General features: G+C 39.6%; 1 protein-coding gene across 6 annotated transcripts; it reads right to left on the bottom strand.

Annotated features, from left to right (window-relative positions):
* Positions 1–722: 722 nt before the first annotated feature.
* Positions 723–22,701, bottom strand: LOC124881379. 6 transcript variants are annotated; one of them, XM_047386961.1, is made up of 18 exons: positions 22,460–22,701; positions 22,046–22,121; positions 18,486–18,545; positions 18,357–18,416; positions 15,812–15,871; positions 14,141–14,212; positions 14,011–14,073; positions 13,809–13,886; positions 11,694–11,753; positions 11,545–11,598; positions 10,675–10,746; positions 10,205–10,282; positions 9,841–9,894; positions 6,354–6,431; positions 6,222–6,261; positions 6,095–6,140; positions 2,705–3,119; positions 723–2,549 (listed from the first exon to the last, which is right to left on the bottom strand). In XM_047386961.1, exons 2-18 carry the CDS (start codon positions 22,115–22,117, stop codon positions 2,073–2,075), a joined length of 1,839 nt encoding a protein of 612 aa, XP_047242917.1. In that variant the 5' UTR covers positions 22,118–22,121; positions 22,460–22,701; the 3' UTR covers positions 723–2,072. The 6 variants fall into 6 exon arrangements, with proteins under 6 accessions (XP_047242917.1, XP_047242918.1, XP_047242919.1 ...); XM_047386962.1 differs by having other exon boundaries at positions 22,505–22,701; XM_047386967.1 differs by having other exon boundaries at positions 2,385–2,549; positions 2,887–3,119.
* Between the last annotated feature and the right edge of the window lie 1,941 nt (positions 22,702–24,642).

Here is a 24,642-nt window from a genome sequence, read left to right as displayed (position 1 = left end):
AAGTTGTTACCTTTCCTCAAGTAGAAAGCTTTCACTGTTAACATGTTGGAAAGTAAATAAATCCTCAGAGTGGTGAAAGCTTACTAGCTAGCTAGACTAGCCCCTAGTTCACACTAACTGTTCTGTAACTGCTCCATCATCCGTTGCAAATTGTGTTGAGCGGCAATGGATGCATTCGTGCATCCGACAACAGCTGCGTCATCCGTGAATTTTACCCCTATTGAAATTCATAGGTTTGTGCTTTGTCATTTGTCAAAAATATCTCTGGACAACAGAGGAGGGTTTCCCCTCATGCCAGAGTGCAACGGAGCCAGTGGAAAATATCGATTTGACTAGAATGGCTTCTATTTGTGACAGAGCAAAACGCATTGATGACAGTCAGTGTGAACTAGGTGGAACACAGTCTAGCAGGCTTAAGCAATATACAACTACTCAAAGTGAAAATGTTCAATTAGTGGAATAGAATGCTAGTTTAGGGACATTGTAGAACCCACTTTGACAAACTAGTCAAACTGTCTTAAACTAGTTTTCCATAATCTATTCAGATCTACTTTAAGGGAATGTGGTTCTGTAAATGCAATAAATATGACAGAGGGTTGCCCTGAATTATTTAGGTTTGATCAGGACCTTCTGTCTTATTTCAAAAGAGCCAACTGGCAATAACAGGGATCTGTACCACAAATACAGGAAACAGTGCACACCGCAAAAAACCATCAGAAAAATGTTGTTAAATTCTTTTATTTGACATTAAAAGTCAATGAAAACATGCCATTTTTAAATACACTGGAGTCAAACGATTACTTTATGTGCATCTCCAATTTTATTATTGCAGAATCAAGGTGCTGCTGCAGTAGCCGTCCTTTCACTTTGTGTTCAAAAATCCTCCATAACATTTTCTAATTGACTAGCAGTTCCAAGATATTTTTGATGACTAATTAAAATTCAGCCAAGTATATTTTTTTTTTTTATATGGCTAAACATTTGAAAACTATTACGGCTGACACTGCCAGGTTTCACTATTACATAGATTACGCCAAGATCAATTAGAAGAGCTCCATAAAACTCAGCCTACTTTCATGAATTTTTCACTCAGTCACTAGCTATTAGTAGACCAAAGACTGCTGCAAAATTTGAAACAAACTGACACTTTTTCATATGAACTTGACAAGTTGTAGCTTCATACCGATTAATTATAAGAGTCAGATCTGTAACGGATCTGAATTGTAATTCAGCTAGTTCGGTGAGTCACTCCCGCCTACTGTTGGGAGTGGCTATTGGGTAAGTTTGTTTTTGCAGTTAGACTTATGACAGAATTCTTTTCCCCAGCCATTTAATAGATTGGTTATACTTTGCTGCTGTAAAATGTAATAAATTTGGTACAAGTTTAATAATAAATGCACAAAATTCTCACTGTTGCATTTCTGGCATGTTTTTGCTAGCATGCTGAAAGATGTATTACTGTGTACAAGTTTTAATAACAAAAAAAGAAAATACATATATACACTTTTTTTTTACTATGGCTAAAATAAAAACCTCTCAGTGACTGTTTTTGTAATTACTTATTATCACACGGGGCATTTTAAAATCTTTTGATCCATCATCGGAATTTTCTGTACATGCTGGGAACATTTGTTGAGGTTAGTTCTTGATGCAATGTTTTTCCAAGACATGCCTTGAAAAGAGCTGCCATTCCACATTTTTTCAGGCCTTCATGCTGACGTGATGTGAGAGCACATTGTGTTCACCCAGCTTTTCAAAAATATTCTCTAGTCCAAACCAGTCACCATGTGCCTCTGCTGACTGTTTCCTGCTTGATGTCACAAACCACATACCACAGGTCTTTAACCAATCAAAAATAAAATATGCAAATAAATGACTTTTATTAAAGTCTTTTGGTGGATTATATTTACAAGAATCTAATAAAATATATTTGAAAAAAACAGCATTCCTCAGTGCAGTAACAACTGGAAAACTACCAAACAGCAAAGCTATTGCACCTTTTTAAAACTGCTGTTTTAGTTTATTTATTTGGCCTCTTAAATGCTTTAGTTTAAATGCATTACTACTGCACTTCACTCTTCAAGCTTGATAAGCTTCTTCAGGTCAGACTTTAACATCTCCTCGTAGTCTTCTTCAACCCCCACCTCTATCCCATCCATAGTTTTTTGCAGCACTTCTTTGATTCTGTTCAGCTCCAGCAGCCCGTCCTGCAGTTCCTTACACACCTCTCGGATCTTGGCAGCAAACTCTGTCTTGGCTCCCTTTTTCAGCTCCATGGAATCCTTTGCCAGGAAAAACACATCCAGGGCCAAGAAAAGACCAGACACGACTCCTGTGGTAACGCTCATCACCTGTGCAGCTTTAGCAGCACCACCAGCGACATTCAGGACCTGGACGGTGTTAATCAGGCTCTCTGTGTTGATGACTAAAGCCTTCCCAGCCCGGCCGCCCTCCTTCATGACATGTTTGACGTTCTGATTTAAGTGCTTCTTTGAGATGCTTTCGGTGAACTTCTCAAAGTTCCACACCTCAAGTTTCTCCATCCCTTCCTGAAAAGATCATGATTAGTTTGTTGATTGAAGTTCTTATTTTAAGTTTCAGCATTTGAATTATATCTACAGAACTGACACCAACACTGACAGTAGTACACAAAACTAGGAATGTGTAATTTAATAGCTAAAACACCTTGTCTGCAAGTTCTGACCTGTAAGAACTCCAAACAGTCCTTGATGTCCTTAATCTCATCCTGGTAATCATGGATCATTTTCTCCACCTTCTTGCGGTCCGTCTTTGAATGCATCGTGTCTGTGATGTTGGCTGAGGCAGACGTCACGCCGCCCGCTGTGGCAATACCAATACCTACTGCTGTGACGATGAGCGACGTACCTGCTGTGAAGGGCGCCAGAATGAGCCCGGTGATGGTGGTGACGGACCCTGCGACACTGGCCATCCCGCCACCCATGCTGGCCGTGACAGTCTTCTTGTGGAAGTTGTCTGCTGAGTCAGCCAACGAGAGGAGCTCCAGGATGCACTGCTGGAGGGAGGCGCCGCGCTGGTTGAATAAGTGAACGAAGAGACAAGCAGCCATGAAAACTCGGTCGGCTGCTTGTTCCACCACTCTGATAAACAGAACATGAAAAAAAGAAGTTACACCTACAAATATTCATCTTATGACTGTCAGTTAAATTGCAAAACTATAAAATAAAGGTCAAAATTAGGCATGTGCTGATGATATGCTAAGTATTAGCTTCCTCATTAGGTGGCGATAACTATAATGAAACCAGCGACCTGTGTGGCTACATTTGTGCAGCCAATTCTTTTTTTAAAACTACATACAAATTATGAGTTGTTATATTAGATTGTCAGGGAAAAAGTAAACTTGTTTGAACAAAATAATATGCAATTTCTATTAACGCTTTTTATATACAATAAGCATTATAGTAAAAGGCGTAATGCTCCAATTGTGAAAGTAAATCTGTTGGGCTTCTTCTTGGTACTCAGATAATTCTGCTATTACTCTGTCGGACAAGACACGTTAAAGAATAACTAAAAAAGAACAAGACAATATGAACAGCTTTAAGGTATAAACGTTTTCTATGTTTTCTTCCATCTATACAATAGTTTTTGTAGAGAAGGGGAGACTAAGTTGGCTGCTGATGCTTCCATTCTGTGTCATGTGACTAGCCCTGGTCATTAAGTTTTAGGATGTTCAAAGCAAGGTAATAATTACATGAAAGAAGGAGAACAACTTGTTCTCCAAGCTGACACACTGGAATAAACTGGAAGATCACTGAACCCATGTCTGCTTTTGAGACGTCACTGGATGTTTGACTAATTGTATATGAAATAAAAAATGAAAGCAAAACATTAGGTTAATAAAGGCTAAATATTGTGTTACACCAACATTCCCGTTTTAACAAGATTTTATTCACGAGTGAAAATTTTACCCTAAATAATTTTTAAAAAGTCACCAACTGCATCAAGCACCTGTGCCAGATTTATACCCATTTGGATTTGCAAAATCATTAAAATGTCTGCAAACGGCGCACGGGGCGCACTTGGGACACCCCTGGCCGACCAATAGAAGACTGCTCCGCAGGAGCAAGAAAGTGGTTTATTAAAGACTCCAGCTGCTCATGTAAAGCCAGATATCTTTAGAAACTATTGAGAGATCTACAGGTCCTTCTCAAAATATTAGCATATTGTGATAAAGTTCATTAAAGTGCAATTTGTGTGCTACAAATAAACTATTGACATCACGAAACAGTACAAGTAAATAAAAAATAAAAAAATACATTTAATGATGTCATGCTACTTCTGTAAAAAGTTAAAACATTTTATATTTGCCAAGTGGATTCAGAGGTGCTAGTGACCTAATAAAAAGAGTGTGTATATACAAGTCCTTCTCAAAATATTATCATATTGTGATAAAGTTCATTATTTTCCATAATGTAATGATGAAAATTTAACATTCATATATTTTAGATTCATTGCACACTAACTGAAATATTTCAGGTCTTTTATTGTCTTAATACGGATGATTGTGGCATACAGCTCATGAAAACCCAAAATTTCTATCTCACAAAATTAGCATATTTCATCCGACCAATAAAAGAAAAGTGTTTTTAATACAAAAAACGTCAACCTTCGAATAATCATGTACATTTATGCACTCAATACTTGGTCGGGAATTCTTTTGCAGAAATGACTGCTTCAATGCGGCGTGGCATGGAGGCAATCAGCCTGTGGCACTGCTGAGGTCTTATGGAGGCCCAGGATGCTTCGATAGCGGCCTTTAGCTCATCCAGAGTGTTGGGTCTGGAGTCTCTCAACGTTCTCTTCACAATATCCCACAGATTCTCTATGGGGTTCAGGTCAGGAGAGTTGGCAGGCCAATTGAGCACAGTGATACCATGGTCAGTAAACCATTTACCAGTGGTTTTGGCACTGTGAGCAGGTGCCAGGTCGTGCTGAAAAATGAAATCTCCATCTCCATAAAGCTTTTCAGCAGATGGAAGCATGAAGTGCTCCAAAATCTCCTGATAGCTAGCTGCATTGACCCTGCCCTTGATAAAACACAGTGGACCAACACCAGCAGCTGACACGGCACCCCAGACCATCACTGACTGTGGGTACTTGACACTGGACTTCTGGCATTTTGGCATTTCCTTCTCCCCAGTCTTCCTCCAGACTCTGGCACCTTGATTTCCGAATGACATGCAGAATTTGCTTTCATCCGAAAAAAGTACTTTGGACCACTGAGCAACAGTCCAGTGCTGCTTCTCTGTAGCCCAGGTCAGGCGCTTCTGCCGCTGTTTCGGGTTCAAAAGTGGCTTGACCTTGGGAATGCGGCACCTGTAGCCCATTTCCTGCACACGCCTGTGCACGGTGGCTCTGGATGTTTCTACTCCAGACTCAGTCCACTGCTTCCGCAGGTCCCCCAAGGTCTGGAATCGGCCCTTCTCCACAATCTTCCTCAGGGTCCGGTCACCTCTTCTCGTTGTGCAGCGTTTTCTGCCACACTTTTTCCTTCCCACAGACTTCCCACTGAGGTGCCTTGATACAGCACTCTGGGAACAGCCTATTCGTTCAGAAATGTCTTTCTGTGTCTTAACCTCTTGCTTGAGGGTGTCAATAGTGGCCTTCTGGACAGCAGTCAGGTCGGCAGTCTTACCCATGATTGGGGTTTTGAGTGATGAACCAGGCTGGGAGTTTTAAAGGCCTCAGGAATCTTTTGCAGGTGTTTAGAGTTAACTCGTTGATTCAGATGATTAGGTTCATAGCTCGTTTAGAGACCCTTTTAATGATATGCTAATTTTGTGAGATAGGAATTTTGGGTTTTATGAGCTGTATGCCAAAATCATCTGTATTAAGACAATAAAAAACCTGAAATATTTCAGTTAGTGTGCAATGAATCTAAAATATATGAATGTTAAATTTTCATCATGACATTATGGAAAATAATGAACTTTATCACAATATGCTAATATTTTGAGAAGGACCTGTATGCTGGTTTGATGCGATGTGTTTTCAGAGGGTTAATCAAAAATTAAAATCTAACAGCTTATTAACAAGCTTATTAGTTTTTCCATACTCTTCATCATCATCATTCTGGTTCGCCTCATTCCAATCATCCCATCCTTGGAGAGAAAGAGAAAAAAGTTATCCCTAATTTGAGGTTACAGTCACAATGAACAAAATTAGTGAGAAATCAAAGCTACCATCAACAGTTTTCCACCATGATAGAAGGCCATCCTCATCCTGCAAATAATTTTTTTAATTATTGTTATTCAGGATGTCCCTGGTTTCACAAATATAATTTGTGATGTGTGGGTCAAAAGAAACGGACGTACATTCAAAGGGTCCAGTTGTGTTCCTTCATCGGGTATTGGTACTTCAGCCAGCTGCAGTGTTTGAATTTCAACTGCCTCCTAGCAAGGGGGATGACACATTTTACAGTTAACTCAAGGAAAATATAGATGCAACCAAATGACAGTTTAAAGAAGGACTTTAACCAAATGTTGATTCCATGGATGCTTCAGGAATCAATTTCATGATTTCAGCTTCCAAGCACCAAAATGCCTTTTGAAACTAAGGCCTAAGGTCACTAAATGAAATGTGCCAATGTTTAATGCGTCTTCATTTAGACGACAAAGAGAAAATAGTTGTGAATATAATGTTTGATTCCCTGTTTAATTACTGTCTAATTACTTCCTCGTTACATTTGTTCAGTAACATCACAACCCCTATCTCTAAACCTATTACAGAATTTAGCATGTAGGACCACATTCTCCTGAGTGCTGCCAACTTTCTTTTCTCTTAATAGCCGACAATGAGGAAGACTCTTGATAAATGCTATAATGTGTGTTCCTGTCAGTTGGTTTTCTGAAAAGAGTAGTCTTTAATTTGTTAACAAGTGCATCAAGAAATGATTGCTATATTCTAGGGAAGATTTAAGAGTAAGCATATGAGAATAGAAGAGGCCTTTGAACTCAGAGTTCTTCTGCAGTACCAGAAAAAACATGTCATCTATGTAAGAAAACCAGCATTTTAGTTTTGGCTCAAAAGGTTTGTAATGATAAACATGATCATCTTCAAATTTGCCCATAAAAAGGTTAGCATAGTTAGGTGCACATGCACTTCCCATGCTAACTCTTTGGTACGGGAAGTAGAATGAATTTTCATATTTAAAATATTTTTTGTTCAACACCTATTCGGTCAAATTCAACAAGAAACCTCTTTTTGGGGAACATTGGTATATAGACTGACAATATGCAGCTTTTGACATACAAGCTAAAAAAAAACTAAAAAAAAAAAGATTTAGAGATTGAGGTTATGATGATCAGTTTTTCTAATTCTAGTAATGAGAAATACGCACTTCGAGGCTTCCTCATTTCCTCCTGCCATGGTGAATTGTGCCATCTGCCTTCCATTGATGAGGGCTTATTTACTTGTGCTTAACTCAGGGTTGACTTGACTCAGAGTTGAGTAACCCAATTGTTACCACGTGTTTTGAAACCGCAAACCCTGAGTATTACAGAGCAGAGTAGATCTACTGAGGGTATGTGTTTTCTAGTCAGAGCTCGTTAACCTTGCTTTCTGAAACAGGGCCCAGGTGTTAAACTGTTTTCTCTGAATGTTATGATTTCATGTATTTATATATGATTTTATTTCTATTGTATTTCGTGTATGTTGTTGGTGCTTGAGTGCCACTGATTGAACTGGCAGTGTTCACACGGATGTTTCTTCTTATGGCTGATTAACTAGTCTGCCTCTGATTGGCTTAGATGTTTTCTAAGCTCTATATAGATACAATGATTCGTCTTGGATTTGTAATAAGCCGACGACGGCGTGTAGCTGAAACGCATACATTAATTTTATTTGAAGAATTTCTTTGAGTGCTGGTTACCCAGATTTTTTGGGAGAGAATCTTTAACCAAGTACAGGTCCTTCTCAAAAAATTAGCATATTGTGATAAAGTTCATTATTTTCCATAATGTCATGATGAAAATTTAACATTCATATATTTTAGATTCATTGCACACTAACTGAAATATTTCAGGTCTTTTATTGTCTTAATACGGATGATTTTGGCATACAGCTCATGAAAACCCAAAATTCCTATCTCACAAAATTAGCATATCATTAAAAGGGTCTCTAAACGAGCTATGAACCTAATCATCTGAATCAACGAGTTAACTCTAAACACCTGCAAAAGATTCCTGAGGCCTTTAAAACTCCCAGCCTGGTTCATCACTCAAAACCCCAATCATGGGGAAGACTGCCGACCTGACTGCTGTCCAGAAGGCCACTATTGACACCCTCAAGCAAGAGGGTAAGACACAGAAAGAAATGTCTGAACGAATAGGCTGTTCCCAGAGTGCTGTATCAAGGCACCTCAGTGGGAAGTCTGTGGGAAGGAAAAAGTGTGGCAGAAAACGCTGCACAACGAGAAGAGGTGACCGGACCCTGAGGAAGATTGTGGAGAAGGGCCGATTCCAGACCTTGGGGGACCTGCGGAACCAGTGGACTGAGTCTGGAGTAGAAACATCCAGAGCCACCGTGCACAGGCGTGTGCAGGAAATGGGCTACAGGTGCCGCATTCCCCAGACCTGGGCTACAGAGAAGCAGCACTGGACTGTTGCTCAGTGGTCCAAAGTACTTTTTTCAGATGAAAGTAAATTCTGCATGTCATTCGGAAATCAAGGTGCCAAAGTCTGGAGGAAGACTGCGGAGAAGGAAATGCCAAAATGCCAGAAGTCCAGTGTCAAGTACCCACAGTCAGTGATGGTCTGGGGTGCCGTGTCAGCAGCTGGTGTTGGTCCACTGTGTTTTATCAAGGGCAGGGTCAATGCAGCTAGCTATCAGGAGATGTATGAGCACTTCATGCTTCCATCTGCTGAAAAGCTTTATGGAGATGAAGATTTCATTTTTCAGCACGACCTGGCACCTGCTCACAGTGCCAAAACCACTGGTAAATGGTTTACTGACCATGGTATCACTGTGCTCAATTGGCCAGCCAACTCTCCTGACCTGAACCCCATAGAGAATCTGTGGGATATTGTGAAGAGAACGTTGAGAGACTCAAGACCCAACACTCTGGATGAGCTAAAGGCCGCTATCGAAGCATCCTGGGCCTCCATAAGACCTCAGCAGTGCCACAAGCTGATTGCCTCCATGCCACGCCGCATTGAAGCAGTCATTTCTGCAAAAGGATTCCCGACCAAGTATTGAGTGCATAACTGTACATGATTATTTGATGGTTGATGTTTTTTGTATTAAAAACACTTTTCTTTTATTGGTCGGATGAAATATGCTAATTTTGTGAGATAGGAATTTTGGGTTTTCATGAGCTGTATGCCACAATCATCCGTACTAAGACAATAAAAGACCTGAAATATTTCAGTTAGTGTGCAATGAATCTAAAATATATGAATGTTAAATTTTCATCATTACATTATAGAAAATAATGAACTTTATCACAATATGCTAATTTTTTGAGAAGGACCTGTACTGTCGTCGCCATGCACAGGATCTTTCGAATTTCAACACTATCGCAACCTGCTGGTGTAACATAGACAGTACAGCATTTCACTGGAATTTGACAGATATGGTAGACGCAGGTTTCTTCATTATATATTTTTAAATGTAGTTAATAGCAACTGCACTTTCACCCATTGTGTTGCACTACCTTCGCTCCCAATAGAAATTATCACACAAGAAAGGCCAGAATGTGTTGATCTTGTGCTGAAACAGAAAACATTTTCTGCTAAAAATCTGTTTTATCAGATGTTTTCTGTTTAAGAACTGTTACCAAAAACATTTGCATGTTAACGTCACCTTGGATCCGGACCCCAAAAATGACTTGGGAAGTATCCTTTTTATAATGAAAGTCTGAAAGACAAAGACATGTTCAAATGTTATTTTGACAACTCAAGTCCTGTAATACTGTGATACATTTAGGGTATCTATTAATGGCAGTGAAGATTCAGCGTGACAACATCTGAACAGTCCCCGCTATAGATTTCTGTTTGTTGTTCTCTTAAGATAACATGGAAAATATCGGAATGGATTCATATGGTAAGATATTTTTCCAGTTAATCTTGAGAAAACCACACAGAGGGAAAAACAAAACTAACAAAGTCATGGATTATCCTTGCATCTGTATGAATGGATCCAGTAGATAATCTTTAGGCTGACCAACCTTAGTGTGTTCCCTTGCGACGTCTGTTGGCTGGTTAACCACCTCAGACGCGGTGTCGGCGTCTCTGTACCAAATAGTCTGGAGTGTATTGGGTTTGGTTGAAAATAAGATAAAATTAATTTAAGCAGAGTGCAAAATGGCAATAAATATAATTAACTTAATTTTCACGTAGCTTAACTGATCCATCACCACAAAGTACCTCATGTTACATATTATCAAAGTTTCCTAAGGAAATAGGTGATATCTACAACATCATGCCAAAGACTGATCATTTAAAAAACCCACTATTATAATGGAACATCAACCACCGTTGTTTCAAGCAGATTTTTAACGTGTCTTTTTTACACTGTCACATGCTTAGCATTGCTGTGAGACATCAGACTATTTTCTTATTTGATAACAAGAGTTATTTCATCTATGCCACTGGATGACAAATTATGCCCCCCACCCCTAAAAACATCATGCCTTACATGTCTCTCCATAGCACTGTGGTCTGAACTTTCAGAGCTGCTGGAGCCGTCACTGCATATAGCACGTTCAACCTGATGAGTAAGAATTAAAAACCTAAGTCAACATCCACTTCACCAGCTAAACAGAACCTCTATATGTAATACTGGCAGACAGGGTCTCTAAAATATTCAAATGCAGTATATGAGTATCAGTTTTAGTATACAGGTACAGCTCAGATTAATTTCATTATCTTGAAAATGTTCAGAATTGTTTGTAACTGATTTCAGAAAGTGAAACTCATATTAGATTATTTACAGAGTGAATGGCAACCCGCCGGTCACAGGACTAACTCCTACCACCTGAGCCACAGCCGCCCCAGATGATCTGAAGCAACCTGGGCTTCAATTCCACCTCAGCAGAACAACAGGCGGACCGGCTCCAGTAATTCACGCAAAAGGAGCCCCAACCAAGTATCGCGTGCACGGCAATGAACATACTTTCCAGAAGCCTCACATTTCTGTTTAAAATATTTCTTTTACTGATTTCATGTAATATTGTAATTTTCTGAGACATCTAATTTTTGGGTTTTCATTTTCTGTAAGCCATAATCATCAAAATTACAATAAAGTTTGGCTTGAAATATTTCACTCTATGTGTAATGAATCTATATGAGTTTCAATTTCTGAAATGACAAAAATATTGAACCTTTTTATCGATATATTTTTTTAATCATTTTTTGTTTTTTCACATGTAGTTAAAGTAACATTCTAAAAGGGACACAAAAAAAATCATTTAAAAAAGATTTTGGAACAAAATGTTGGAACAAAAGGCATAAGGATCGCTGAACCTTAATTAGTAAAGTCATCTGCTGTTTTTCCTGCTATATTTACCTCAGTCATGCGAGAAGGAACAGGTGAGTCAGTTTCACAAGCGTCATCTGCCACCTGTATCATCAGTAATTAGAGCAACGTTAGAGACGTGTGTGACTCATAGCTTATGAAGACAGGTTCTTTTAATGTAGAGTTCTTTATTTCAATACCTGTGTGCGTGACTTGAAGGCGTTTACTTTTTGCGTTATCCCTTTAGACGTTCCAGGGTTCTACAATAAAACATAAAAAGATGCTGAAAATAAAACAAACACAAAATGTTTTCAACATTGGTCTTAATTTAAACAAAAAAAGAAAGGTGAGATATCTACTCCCAAGTGTGAAAAATCACTTCCTTTGGTACCACACCTAGTGGTTAGGCTAAGAATAACACTGATATACAATCAAAATCGGAACTAAACTCTCTTTAAAAATGTTTACCCAAATATGCCTTAATTATAGTCCCTAGGTTGCAGATGCACATCAACATGTGATGAAAATCTAAGGTAGAATATCACTGAAAATAGATTTTTTTATTAAATATGTGAAACTATTTACACACGACGATAATATTGACGATAATATTCTTTTAAGTGTGTTTTTGTTAGTTTCATAAGCTAATGTAAATTTCAATACCACAAAACAACAAAAATGATGTTTTATTCAGAAATGTCAGCCTACAGTAAGCATTGCTCATGTATATGATTTGCACCTTGGCCAGGGTTCCTCTGACATGAATTACTGTATCAGTGCAGTACCGCGTGGACACAATGTGGGCCTGCGAGTTCTACAGGAAGCCCAAGCTGCTGGAGCAGCTTATCTGCATTGCTGAATGTAGTCTCTCAAACTCTTTGTGACAATCCTCCACAGATTATCTACGGGATTCCAGTCAAGCACATTGTTCTGGGCAATCAAGCACAGTAATAATGTGGCAAAGTGACACTCTTTACTTCTACTAAATGTTCCAAAATGTATTCCATCGCAAATGAAACTGAACTGACACTTCTGAAAAGAGTGGGCAGGTGGACGGTCTTCCTGGAAAATAAAATCAGCATCTCAAAAAGGTTACTGGCAAAAGGACGCATGAATGCTTGAAAGTTACTTTCATAAAAAAAAAAAATAATAATAATAAAGTTGCCTTTTTTCAAAACTCTTGATTGGCTTTGCATCACAATCCTCCCCAAGGCTGCAGTTATTCGATTCAAATTCAATTAAAAAATGTGTTATTAATCCCAAAAGGAAATTAAATGTTGTTATAGCTCATATTATGAAGGTTTCCTCAAAGAGCCGTTGTAGATGCTGATGGCTGTGGGCAGGAAGGATCTCCTGTAGCGCTCCGTCTTACAGAAGATCTGAAGAAGCCTCTGACTGAAGACACTGTTGTTGTAGGACAGTCTCATAAAGAGGATGCTCAGGGTTCTCCATAATGTTCTTCATTTTACGGAGAATCTTCCTTTGCACAGTGATCATCAGAGGTTCCAGAGGAGTCCCCAGCACAGAACCAGCCTTTTTTATTAGCTTGAGTGTTTTTTTTTTTTTTTTATTACTGTTGCTTGTGTATTCTTTCCCATTACACCTTTTCCTTACAATCACCTATCCCTTAATATGCTCCATACAGGACTGAACAACCTGCTCACCTTATTCGGGGAGAGTGTATGGCTGCTGGATGATTATCAAGTCATCAGTTTACACATGATTGTGTAGGCCATAACAGAATGTCTCCTTTTTAATTAGTCTGTAATATTCACATTTTTTTGAAAAACTGAATAGGGATGTTCACATTTTATTTACTGAAATAAATGAAATGACAATTTACCAATGTATTCATTTGCACCTGTAAATATATTCATCAGCCCTTTTCAACAAGCTGTAGCAACTGAAATCATTTGCTTTAGCACCATCTTGTGGTAATGACAAATATTGATGGTGCTATGAACACTCAGATGAGAGCTGATGTTCACTCTTATGAGTTTTTCTCTTGGATGATAATAGTGGGACACATTTTGGAGTTTTGGGTAAGCCCCTAGTTGAGCCGCTTGGTGTCACTTTTGTGTTGGGAAATTTGAGAATTTGGGTTAGGAACTTTGGGTTCAGGGAACATGTTTTGGGTTTAAAAGATCGAACCTTGTTTAGTCTGCTGCGTATTTAAAAGCAGACTGCATTATTTGAAGGTATTTTCCTGAATTAGCAGATAATCGTCCCAAGGAATATGTGATCTGCTCCCCATTAGGAGCAGAAGCAGATCAAAATAACATATTTGAAAATAATTCTTGGATCTTTAAACTAACCCGCTTATCCGGCACACTGTTGGGGTCTGTTAGGGTTCCACTGCTGGAAGAAAGGTCACTGTGCAAAGACTGAGTGTCCTGGAGAGGGTGAGATGGAAGCCAGAGAAAAGCAAAAAGAGCATTAAGAGAAATAAGTCCCTCTACAGCTCCCAGACAGCCATAAATTCAGTGGTACAAGGATTAAAAAAGATTTTCTAAATACCTTTGGCTGGGAAGATTTGAATGGGTTGACTTTCTGAATCATACTTGTCATCAACCCCGGGTTCTAGAATATGAAGAATCAGAAATGCTGCGGAACACACCTGGAAATGACAGAAGAGAAAGCAGCTTACCTGTTTGTCTTGAAGGTCTCCGTCAGGCTCTTGTGCGTTTGCTCGACCGCCATGAGCATCATTTTTTGGCAGCTTTAACACAGAGTTAATAGAAATCAGTCACTTTAGTGCAAATGAACTACAGATATCCTGTTTTCAGTCAAGATGGGTGAATTCAAGCTCTTGCACTTGCAAAAGTATACTTGAACTTTGTTCACATTGTTAAAAATATGTTTATGTATTTTATTGAGCTTAGGTGACTGGACAGCACAAAGCACTGCATTAATGTGAAATAGAAGGACAGGAGACATGGATTTTAAAATGTTTTACAAAAAAAGTGCTACATACATATTTACCCCCCTTTACTCTCATACCATCAGTCCACTTGTATGAAATTAAATGTCAGTATGAATCCAGATGTTCTGAGATGGTCTCAGAGGTTTGTTAGAGAACATTAATGAACAAAAAATGGCTGAAAACATTTACATGGCACTTTGTTAATTTCTAAGTAGTATTGATAACCATTTACCCCTTTCCTTGTTTCACAGTTATGTGACACTTTGTCAAAGATATAAAATCCCAATGGATTATATTAAAGTTAATGGTGGTTATGTGACAAAGTGTGAAACAGAAAATATTTTCCTAAGGGATTTTATTTCTGCTAGAAGAAGATTGTTATTTTTATCCAGCAGGGAAATTTGTTGTACTCCAAGCAGAACATCTGAATGCTTTTATACCACAGCCTCACAACATTTTTCATCCCACCTCACAGTTATTTACAATAAACATGGCACATAACATGTACTGGACATACTCAATGCTGCTTAAGGCAGACAGAATGTGCAATAGCTCATGTGTTCAACAATTTGATGGAAACAGGAACAGATTCATTCTTACTGGTTGCATCTGTAGCAAGCAGTTTTATATCATCTACCAAGCTTGTATTCCGTATAGAGCATACAAGAAGGGTCATTCATCATCCTGTGTCCCTGCCTAAGGGCAGACTGTTCATAAATGGTCTGGAGGGACTGATAATCCCTTATCCTTCATGGCTCTATGCATCATTCAAGCCAGTTTAGATTTATCTTGATCTGAGGTTGCTGACATCCCATATCTACCTAGACGCTGGAGAACAGCCTAGTAGAATAAAAACATTATTCTCTAATCTACATCAAAACGTCAAGTCTATGTAAAACCTGTAATCTCTATTGTAACCAGGAGCACAGGCCCTCGACATTACCGGTCCAACCTAAGGTGTTGCCAGCTGGACACCAAGATAATAGATAAAATACTTGCATGCTGCTCCTCCGGAGCTACCATTTAAAAATTACCTTTTAAAAATGTTGTGGTTTTCGTCACATCACTCAGCACAAATCTCTATTTCAACAAAATAGGTCTCTGTACTATTAGAAAATTTAAAAAATCCTGTCGTGTCTGTTGGTGCATTCGTTTATGAACAAGGTAAATAGAACCGGGCCCTGAGGAGAGCCTGTACTAATGAATCAGAGTTCTGATAGGCTGTTGTTGAATAACTTGCTGCTGTTGATGAGTTAAAGAGGGCAAAAATAAACAGCGAATGATGAAAGGATTGACAACTGCTTGAATTTAGAAGTGAGACCAGGTAGAAGAGTGCCTAGAAAGCAGCCACAATTATATTTCAATGATTTAAACGGAGAAATCTACAGTCATTACCTGTGCAGAAGACTTGAAGGGGTTTACTTTCTGCATGACTCCTTTGAATATACCAGGGTTCTGCAACACAAACACAGAGGAGACAAAGACAAACTAGTCACACTTGTGACCATCTTCAAGGAACCAGATCATCAGGAAGGCATCGTCTGTTGGAGAACTTTAATTAGCTCAACACAACTGACACTTTGTTTGGGCGACATTAAGTTCATAAATATCTCAGTCAGCTGCTAAGATTTTCCATTCATGTGGGCAGAGCAGTGTCTTACAGAGTTATTTAGCTGGCCTTTCACCTCATTTTATTTATCATAAACTTTGACTCTTGGAATTTGAAAATGTCAATGAAACCACTCATCACTGAATCCAGCATGATTATGACACAACATTCACTGGCATCATCCCCACAGGAGAGCATTCTTTATGTTGGAATCGAGCCCTGACTTGCAAGAGTATTCATGCCCCTAAACTCTTACACATTTTGTAATGTTACAACCAAAAACCTGATAAAATCACAAAAGCAAAAAGGTTCATGACTTTCTCAGATTGGATGAGAAACTTCTGCGCAGTACATTTTTGTTATAGCTCTGGCTCTATGTTTCAGGTTGATGTTCTGCTGTATTCCTTGGTCTTTATGGTGCCGTTTGTTCGCTAGAGTCCAACAAAACGCGTAGACATTCACAGAACAGCTGGATTTGAATTTGGATTGAAGTCAGTTTAAATCAAATTGAGTGACTTCTGAATGGCACTTACATTTTATTTAGAGGAATCAAACAGGGCTGAAAACATGCGCACATCACACTCAGATTATTATTTGAACCATTCCATTTACTCCAACCCCTCATTTATGCATGACTTTGTGCTGATCTGTCACCTAAAATCTCAGTAAAATACAATGAAGTTTGTGGTTGTAACGTGACAAAATGTGGAAACGTTTACTTTTGCAAGGCACTGTATGTTTTAATACTCCAGAATGCAGTTGGACCTATTTAAACCCATTTTTAAAAAAAATAATTGTAACAATGCTTAAGAACTCCCCTCAGAAGGCCCACTGAAGAAAATAAAAGGGAACAATGGATTCTCCAACTCCCTTAGACCAGCTGCTATGAACATAGGTTTAAAGAAAAGGGAGTCTCTGAACCTTCTCTGGACAACTTTAGAAGGCCAATGCAGGATTGCACCAAAATACAATGTTTTTTTTTCTTGTTTTCCAACTAAAATTGTGGCTCATTTGTGGCGCAAGATGGCTCATGCAAGGAACCAAGTTTCAAGTAGATTTTCTGGCTTCTGCTATGAAGCCACGTTTAGGCAGATTCTGGTTGGGATTCTGAAGCAGTTTCATTTGGGACAAATGAATGTTTTACTTGATGAATACAGCTCAGACAGAGACAATTCAGCCATGTTTTATTCAGAATATGACCAAGGGTCCAAGAGCCATGATGGACACTAACATGGAAGCAGTGTCTAAAAAAAGTAGTTAAAGGAATAATGACAGTGATAGGATCCCATTGTGTAAGAAGTCCAGTTGTGCAATTTCCTTACTACTAAATATAACAGGTTCATTCAAGCGTTACATTCATGCGTTTCAGGAGCTGGGCGTGACCCCTTACTTGCAGGCAGGAAAACTCTTTCTGCATACCAAGACATTTTAGACTATTTCTTTCTCCCAACCTTGTTGGAACAAGGCTGGGAGCGAAACATGAACACAACCCTAAACCTTGTGGAAAGCCCTCCTAGAAGAGTTGAAGTTGTTATAGATGCATAGGTGCCATATACTTGACACTAAAGTAAGGAAATATTTGTTTGGTCCATTAGTTGTTGTAACAGTGACACTTGGCAATTAATGTTAAACTGTAGCAGAGAGGATTTGGCAGGTTTAAGGGTTCAACCCACAAATGATTTTTTCTTACAAATGTGGTACAGTTTAAAGGAAAATAAACCTATGTTACCTATGCATTGTTCTCAATTTGATTCAGAAGGCTTGTCGTTGCCATGCGGGACACAAAAATACCAAAAATGAAGAAATGAACATAAAAAAAAAAAACCACTTATGAAAAACACAAATAACTGCACTTTGCTGTACCTCACAGTAATCCATTCTGTAGACCTACACCTACTGTGATATCTCACAGTAACATGCACTGAATGCAGAAGTTGTTTTGTCCTAAGGATGGATTTTATTTAGTTGAATACCTATTTTCAACAAAATAGCAACACATTTTTAAAAACTGACAGTGTCATTTTGACTTATAAAAGGGTGAACTATATTTTACTAAAGTTTGACCTTCAGTGTTAGTCTGGCCAAACTGTTTAAGGAAAATCATTCCTTTTCCTCCTTAAAAAAACTGTCAAAGTGCAGGGGGAAATGGGGCCGGACACGTCTCCTTTGGAGGAGAAAACTAGTGTTGAAAAGGAACAAAAGATTTATAGCACCCAGCCTGAGATAGAAATGGGTGTGATCTTTAATTGGATATGTGGAAGAGAACAAAGAGCTGAAATGAAAATGATTGTGCCTTTAAGGACATTGGGTGAGGTTTCAGCTATTTCCTACCTGAGAAGAGTCTGGGCCCCTTTCCTGTTTCAGTGAGTCTGAGGACAAAGCTTTGGACACCTGTGTGAGAGAACAAACTCAGTGGAAACTGCTATCTGTCACATATCAGCCAGATAGGACTGCAGTTACCTGGGAGGTAGACATGAACGGGTTCACGTTCTGCATGACTCCTTTCAGCATCCCAGGGTTCTAAAACACAAGTGAAACGGTTTTTCTCACCAAGCTCAAATGACCCGATTTAAAGCTCCTACACTCAAGTGCCAGATAACAGGCTTCAGTTCTGCTTCAATGCTGATGGGTCCATTTACCATGAATCTTTATACACAAAGCAACTGGCCTGATATAGTCTGCTTTTTAACATTTTTTATTTTTAAAGTGAGCTTAAATATTGGTTGTCAACTGGAAGCAAGAAAACTAACCAGAAAACCAAAGAATCCCCAGATTTTAAGCCTATTAGAATCACATTATGGTTTTGGGGTGGACCAAAGCGCAGACAAGAGCTAGGCAGAGCATTTTGGATAGATTCAGAGATTTATTCGAACGTAACAAAATACTGCAGGTACTGATCAGAGGGGCAATCCAAAATTACAAAAGACACTGCAGGAAGATGCGGAACTCAAAGCATGGACGAGGGTAGTGAATGAAGAAACCAGCACAGCACAATGCAACAAAACCAACTAATATACAGAGGGAGACAAAGGCAGGTAATCAAGGGAACTAAGAACAGGTGTGACAAGGAGGCAGAAGGAACTGGTGAAACAAATACAAAGACTGAACATGGGCAAAGTTACAAAGAGAAACACAGACCAAAGCCAAACTATAAACCATGATGAAATAATCAAAGAAGCATAAGAAATCTAGAATAACCAAGAACTAAAGGAAACAGAAAAACTGGAGGTATCCCGATACAAAAGTAAACAAACCTAAAACCACACTGACTAAATAAACTAGAACCAAGCAGGGAACGTGAGGACAAAGATGTAAACAAAAACTAAAGCTGACCTAACATAAATAAACACAGAGAATCCAAGGAAGATACAGAACCATGAAAGTCACAATAAATCATAAAACTACTCTAAGTAAAGCAACACTAAAGGAACAAGGGCGAGAGGAAACCAACAAAGTCTAGGAGACAGTAGAGGAAAACAAACTATCACCAAAATAACTGAAGGAAAAAACAAACACAAAACCAACACAAAGTCCAAAATGTCCAAACCCTGACAATTAGAATCTGTCTTTCTACTGTTTTTTGAAGCATACATGTAAGTTAAATTTGCACTTTTCAGAAACTAATATAGCGCTGGGAGCCGCCCCTCTCTAAAACAGAATCACTATTACCATATGTGGATGATGATGTAGTTTATGTATGCTGATTTTTACTTCTCAGGTGTCCTCCAGCAGTATAAAACATATGATGGCATCTGCTGATTGCTTTATCAATGAAATCAATAACTGCTCTCTCCAAACATTACGTCTGCATGTTTATGCCTATAATACTTAGCTGAGGTACAGATGCATTTTATCTCTCAGTGTGTCAATATTTTGACTTACCTTCCAACTACCACATAGGCAGCTGTAGAATAAAGGAAGGTTTTAGAGCCAGATAAGAGAAAATTGTAGAGAGATCTAAAAGATCTGAGCAAAATGACACCATCCTTAGGATAATGCTTTGGCAGCTACATCATGACTAAAATGCAGACTGAAGACTTTCAGCGGTTCCATTCACTGTGGCTATAACAGCATGACTTACTTGTATAAAGTATTTGGTGGAAGTTTTTGAGAGAAAACAGTGTGTCTGCTCAGAGTAAATATTAAGCTAGCCAGAGCCATTTTTACTAAATTGCTACTAGCATTTTTGCTTTATTACAATTCTTTTCCCCACAATGGGGTATTATGGTAGACCAGGATTCCACCAAATGCCTTTTATTTCCTTGGTTGGAGACCTCTTTTTCTAAGTCTGGAAGTTACTGCACTGATCTCCTCCCCCTCACTGTACGACCTGCCACATGAATATTTAGCTTATGACGTGAAAATTGAGACTTGGTGCACCTACGAACGAGCCAACAATATTGTGCATAAAGGTGTTCCATGGCTGAAGTGGTCACTATTAGGAACAGTGGTGAACCAGCGACCGGGTCACAGTTAGCTGGCCCATGTTTATCTGATCCAACAAACTGTAGCTCAAATCGCAGATGAAGTTAATCTAGGTTCTCATAGAAAGGTATCTGAATACACTGTACAATGTTGTTTGTGGTGCATGGGGCTGCAGACGCTCTCATGTCAATAAAAACAAAAGCCCACAACAGACTTGATGTGACAAACACTACACCTGACATCAAAGCCCTGGCCAGAAATATGCAAGCCCAAGGTGGCCGAAAAGAATGAACAGACTGACAGAGAAACAATTAACAGGACTAGTCATAGCTATTGCTGGGTTTCTGCTCTTTAATACACATACATATTTCATATGTGTGTGTAGCAATCTTGAGGCCATTCCCTTCAGTAGATTTTTGATAGAGTCGTGTGTATGGACCCAGGACTTGATGTCTTGAATAAACTTTATGTAAAACTGAGTATTCCTGTTTACTCTGTTGTTAGTTTTTAAAGAAAAATGTGTTTGTGTGATTCTCACAACAATGCTCTTGTAGTTATTTCTGTTGTACAGCTACCATTTTTTTCCTTTTATAAATAGTTTGTGGCTGCACAGTTGGTAGCACTGTTGCCTTGCAGCAAGAAGGTCCTGGGTTTGATTCCTGGTTGGGGGTCTTTCTGCATGGAGTTTGTGTGTTCTCCCCGTGCATGCGTGGGTTCTCACTGGGTACTCTGGCTTCCTCCCACAGTCCAAAGACATGCCTGTTAGGTTAGTTGGTCTCTCTAAATTGCCCTTAGGTGTATGAATGAGTGTGTGCATGGTTGTTTGTGTGTTACCCTGCGATGGACTGGCAACCTGTCCAGGGTGTACCCCGCCTCTCGCCCATAGACTGCTGGAGATAGGCACCAGCTTCCCTGCGACCCACTATGGAATAAGCGGTAGAAAATGACTGACTGACTAAATAGTTTGTAACTTTTCGCTGATGGTGTAGGGGTTAAGCGCGCGACTATATACAGAGGCTACAGTCCTCAAAGCGGGCGTCTCGGGTTCGGGTCCCAGACCCGGCCACATTTGCCGAACGTCTCCCCCTCTCTCCACCCCTCTTTCCTGTCTGCCTACTGTCAATAAATAAAATAAAGGCCATCTAAGGAAACCCAGCAGATTGCATCGAGTCAGTGACTTGTAGCATTTACTCCTCCTGGATGAGCATGTAGAAACAGTGGACAATGCTGATATTACTATCCAAGCATTTTTGCAGACCCTGTACATGCTTTATGGAATGAGTCACGAAGCTGAGAATTAACCTATGATGGTACAGAAATATTTTAAGAGCACAACAAAAAGTTTAAGGTGAAAAACAAAACCGGAGAAATTTGTTGGATGTCCTGGAGGAGCTGGTCCGAGCCATTGACCCCAGCGCCATGCAACAATAATTTACAAGACCTGAATTATTTGCTACTAGAGGTCAGATACCACAGCACACCTACATGGTTCTCAGCAGCCCTGACTGGCACTGTTAGGCCAGCGGTCATAATGTTATGCCCGATTGTTCATCTGACAACAAGCAGGAATCCGTCACTGTCCTGCATTTCCTCACCTCTTTAGTGGGTCTGGGTGGAACCACTGGAGTCTGGGCAGCTGACCCCTTATCTCTTCCGAACATGCTCATGGTGCTGTAACACAACATGGCAAAATGAGGTCATCACAGCAAATTAGCACAAGCAAAGACACACACTGATGTTTCTTCTATGGACACATTTCAATGTACTCATCCTTATAACAGTTCAAACCAGAGGTGAACAGATCATATCGAATAGAAAAACGAGTCTAGCAGAGTGGCGACGTCAAAATGTAACTTTCTGCCACTAAAAACAAAAACGAAAAACTTTTTAATGGAGGAAATCTGAGATCAGCGTCTGTAGATGCGGCATGTTATCCCAGATCTGCTTATGTAGCGACCTTACATTCTATCGGTAGGAATGCGGAGCAACACAAACAAAACTCAGCCTACCTCAGCCGTGCAGTCAGAAACCAAAGTCAACAAAAGCCGGCTTACACCAAAACACGAACGAGTTGTGTAACTTGTCCGGCTCAGGCCCTCGCTTCCCCTTTCCTCCTCAAGATGAAGGAGATAAACTGGTTTAGCCCATAAAAACTGAGGCGGGCCCAAACACGGGTCACATTACCGACAAGAACAGCCCTACAGTCAAGTTTAAACTGCACAAAGCTGAAAAATGGACTGAAAAGAGAGTCACCACGCCCACTCAGCTGTGGAGTTTGTAAAGGTAGGACAGTTACATAGCGTTCACCTGTAGGGGGCGTAGGTCATCTGTGTGTAGCAAAACTACGTGTTTCTTTTTTCATCATTTAATAATCAACAAGTGAAAAGAAATGCCAACACGCTGCATGTGGTTCCAACCTTTTTAGCTTTCAGCTAACAGTGTAGCAAAGACTTGGAATCCTGGATGGTTTCTAGCACCAGTGCTTTGCAAATGTTTGCCTAGTCACAAGTGTCCATGCGTTACAGAGATGTTGTGTGTTAGAATATCACCAATTGTGAAGTGGTTTGTAAAGCCTGAATTAAAAAATAAGTCTGCAGTGTGGCGTGCATTTGCTAACCAGTCTCTATGTGCCGACGCTTCTGTAGAACCACCTTTTACTCCGATTACTGCAGCAAGTATTTTGGACTATGTCTCCATCAGCTTTACACATCTAGAATGTGAAATGTTCGCTCAAAGATGAAACATACATTTGTAAGTCTTGCCACACGTTCTTAGTAGGCTTTAGAGCTATACTTTGACTGGGACATTCTTATACTTGAATATGATTTGATCTATAACCATACCATAGCTCTGGTGGTGTATGTAGGGTCTGGATTGTCCTGTTTCTTTAGCTGTATCCATCTTTCCTCTGCCTGCTGGAAAAAAAAACAAAAAACAGTCCCATAGCATAATGCTGCCACCGCAAAGTTCAACTTTTGGGATGGTTTGTCCAGGGTGATATGCTGTGCCAGCTTTCCTCCACACATCTTCACGGAATAAATTCCATACAGATGGACTTCATTTACTAAGTAAAGGTTGCACTGGATTTTATTAACGCATATTGGAGTAAAGGAGGCTAAACACACTGTTTTAGATTAAAATTTTCTTTAACCATTTATCTTCTATTTAAAGCTCTACACTATAGTGTTTTTTCATATAAATATGAATAAAACAAAGTTTATGGGTGTAACATGTTAAAAACATTTTTCACATGACAAAAGTAATAATTCTGAAATCTTGTCAAGATGGTGTTTAATGACCTGAAACTCCATGTCATTTTTTACATTTAGCTCTTGGATTAACATTTTAATTGAATATATACTGCTCAAAAAAATAAAGGGAACACTCAGATAACACATCCTAGATCTGAATGAATGAAATATTCTCATTGAATACTTTGTTCTGTACAAAGTTAAATGTGTTGACAACAAAATCACACAAAAATCATCAATGGAAATCAAATTTATTAACCAATGGAGGCCTGGATTTGGAGTCACACACAAAATTAAAGAGGAAAAACACACTAGAGGCTGATCCAACTTTGATGTAATGTCCTTAAAACAAGTCAAAATGAGGTTCAGTATTGTGTGTGACCTCCAAGTGTCTGTATGACCTCCCTACGCCTGGTCATGCTCCTGATGAGACGGCGGATGTTCTCCTGAGGGATCTCCTCCCAGACCTGGACTAAACTCCTGGACAGTCTGTGGTGCAACGTGACGTTGGTGGATGGAGCGAGACATGATGTCCCAGATGTGCCTTGCGGCCCTCCAAAGAAATGCCACCCCACACCATTACTAACCCACTGCCAAACCGGTCATGCTGAAGGATGTTGCAGGCAGCAGATCGCTCTCCACGGTGTCTCCAGACTCTGTCATGTCTGTCACATGTGCTCAGTGTGAACCTGCTTTCATCTGTGAGGAGCACAGGGCGCCAGTGGTGAATTTACCAATCCTGGTGTTCTCAGGCAAATGCCAAGCGTCCTGCATGGTGTTGGGCTGTGAGCACAACCCCTATTTGTAGACGTCAGGCCCTCATACCGTCCTCATGGAGTTGGTTTCTAACCGTTTGTGCAGACACATGCACATTTGTGGCCTGCTGGAGGTCATTTTGCAGGGCTCTGGCAGTGCTCCTCCTGTTCCTCCTTGCACAAAGG

The sequence above is a fragment of the Girardinichthys multiradiatus genome, chromosome 14, assembly GCF_021462225.1.
Source record: "Girardinichthys multiradiatus isolate DD_20200921_A chromosome 14, DD_fGirMul_XY1, whole genome shotgun sequence".
Classification (NCBI taxonomy): Eukaryota; Metazoa; Chordata; class Actinopteri; order Cyprinodontiformes; family Goodeidae; genus Girardinichthys; species Girardinichthys multiradiatus.
The sequence above is the reverse complement of the archived record's forward strand: the minus strand, read 5'-3'. Positions and strand labels throughout refer to the sequence as shown.

Coding starts and splice junctions, on each gene's coding strand:
- LOC124881379 (XM_047386961.1), bottom strand. CDS start 22,117: ATGAGCATGTTCGGAAGAGATAAGGGGTCAGCTGCCCAGACTCCAGTG. Junction 18,546..22,045: donor CACCCAGACCCACTAAAGAG/GTGAGGAAATGC, acceptor CTTGTGTTTTAG/AACCCTGGGATGCTGAAAGG. Junction 6,141..6,221: donor ATGGTGGAAAACTGTTGATG/GTAGCTTTGATT, acceptor TTTCTCTCCAAG/GATGGGATGATTGGAATGAG.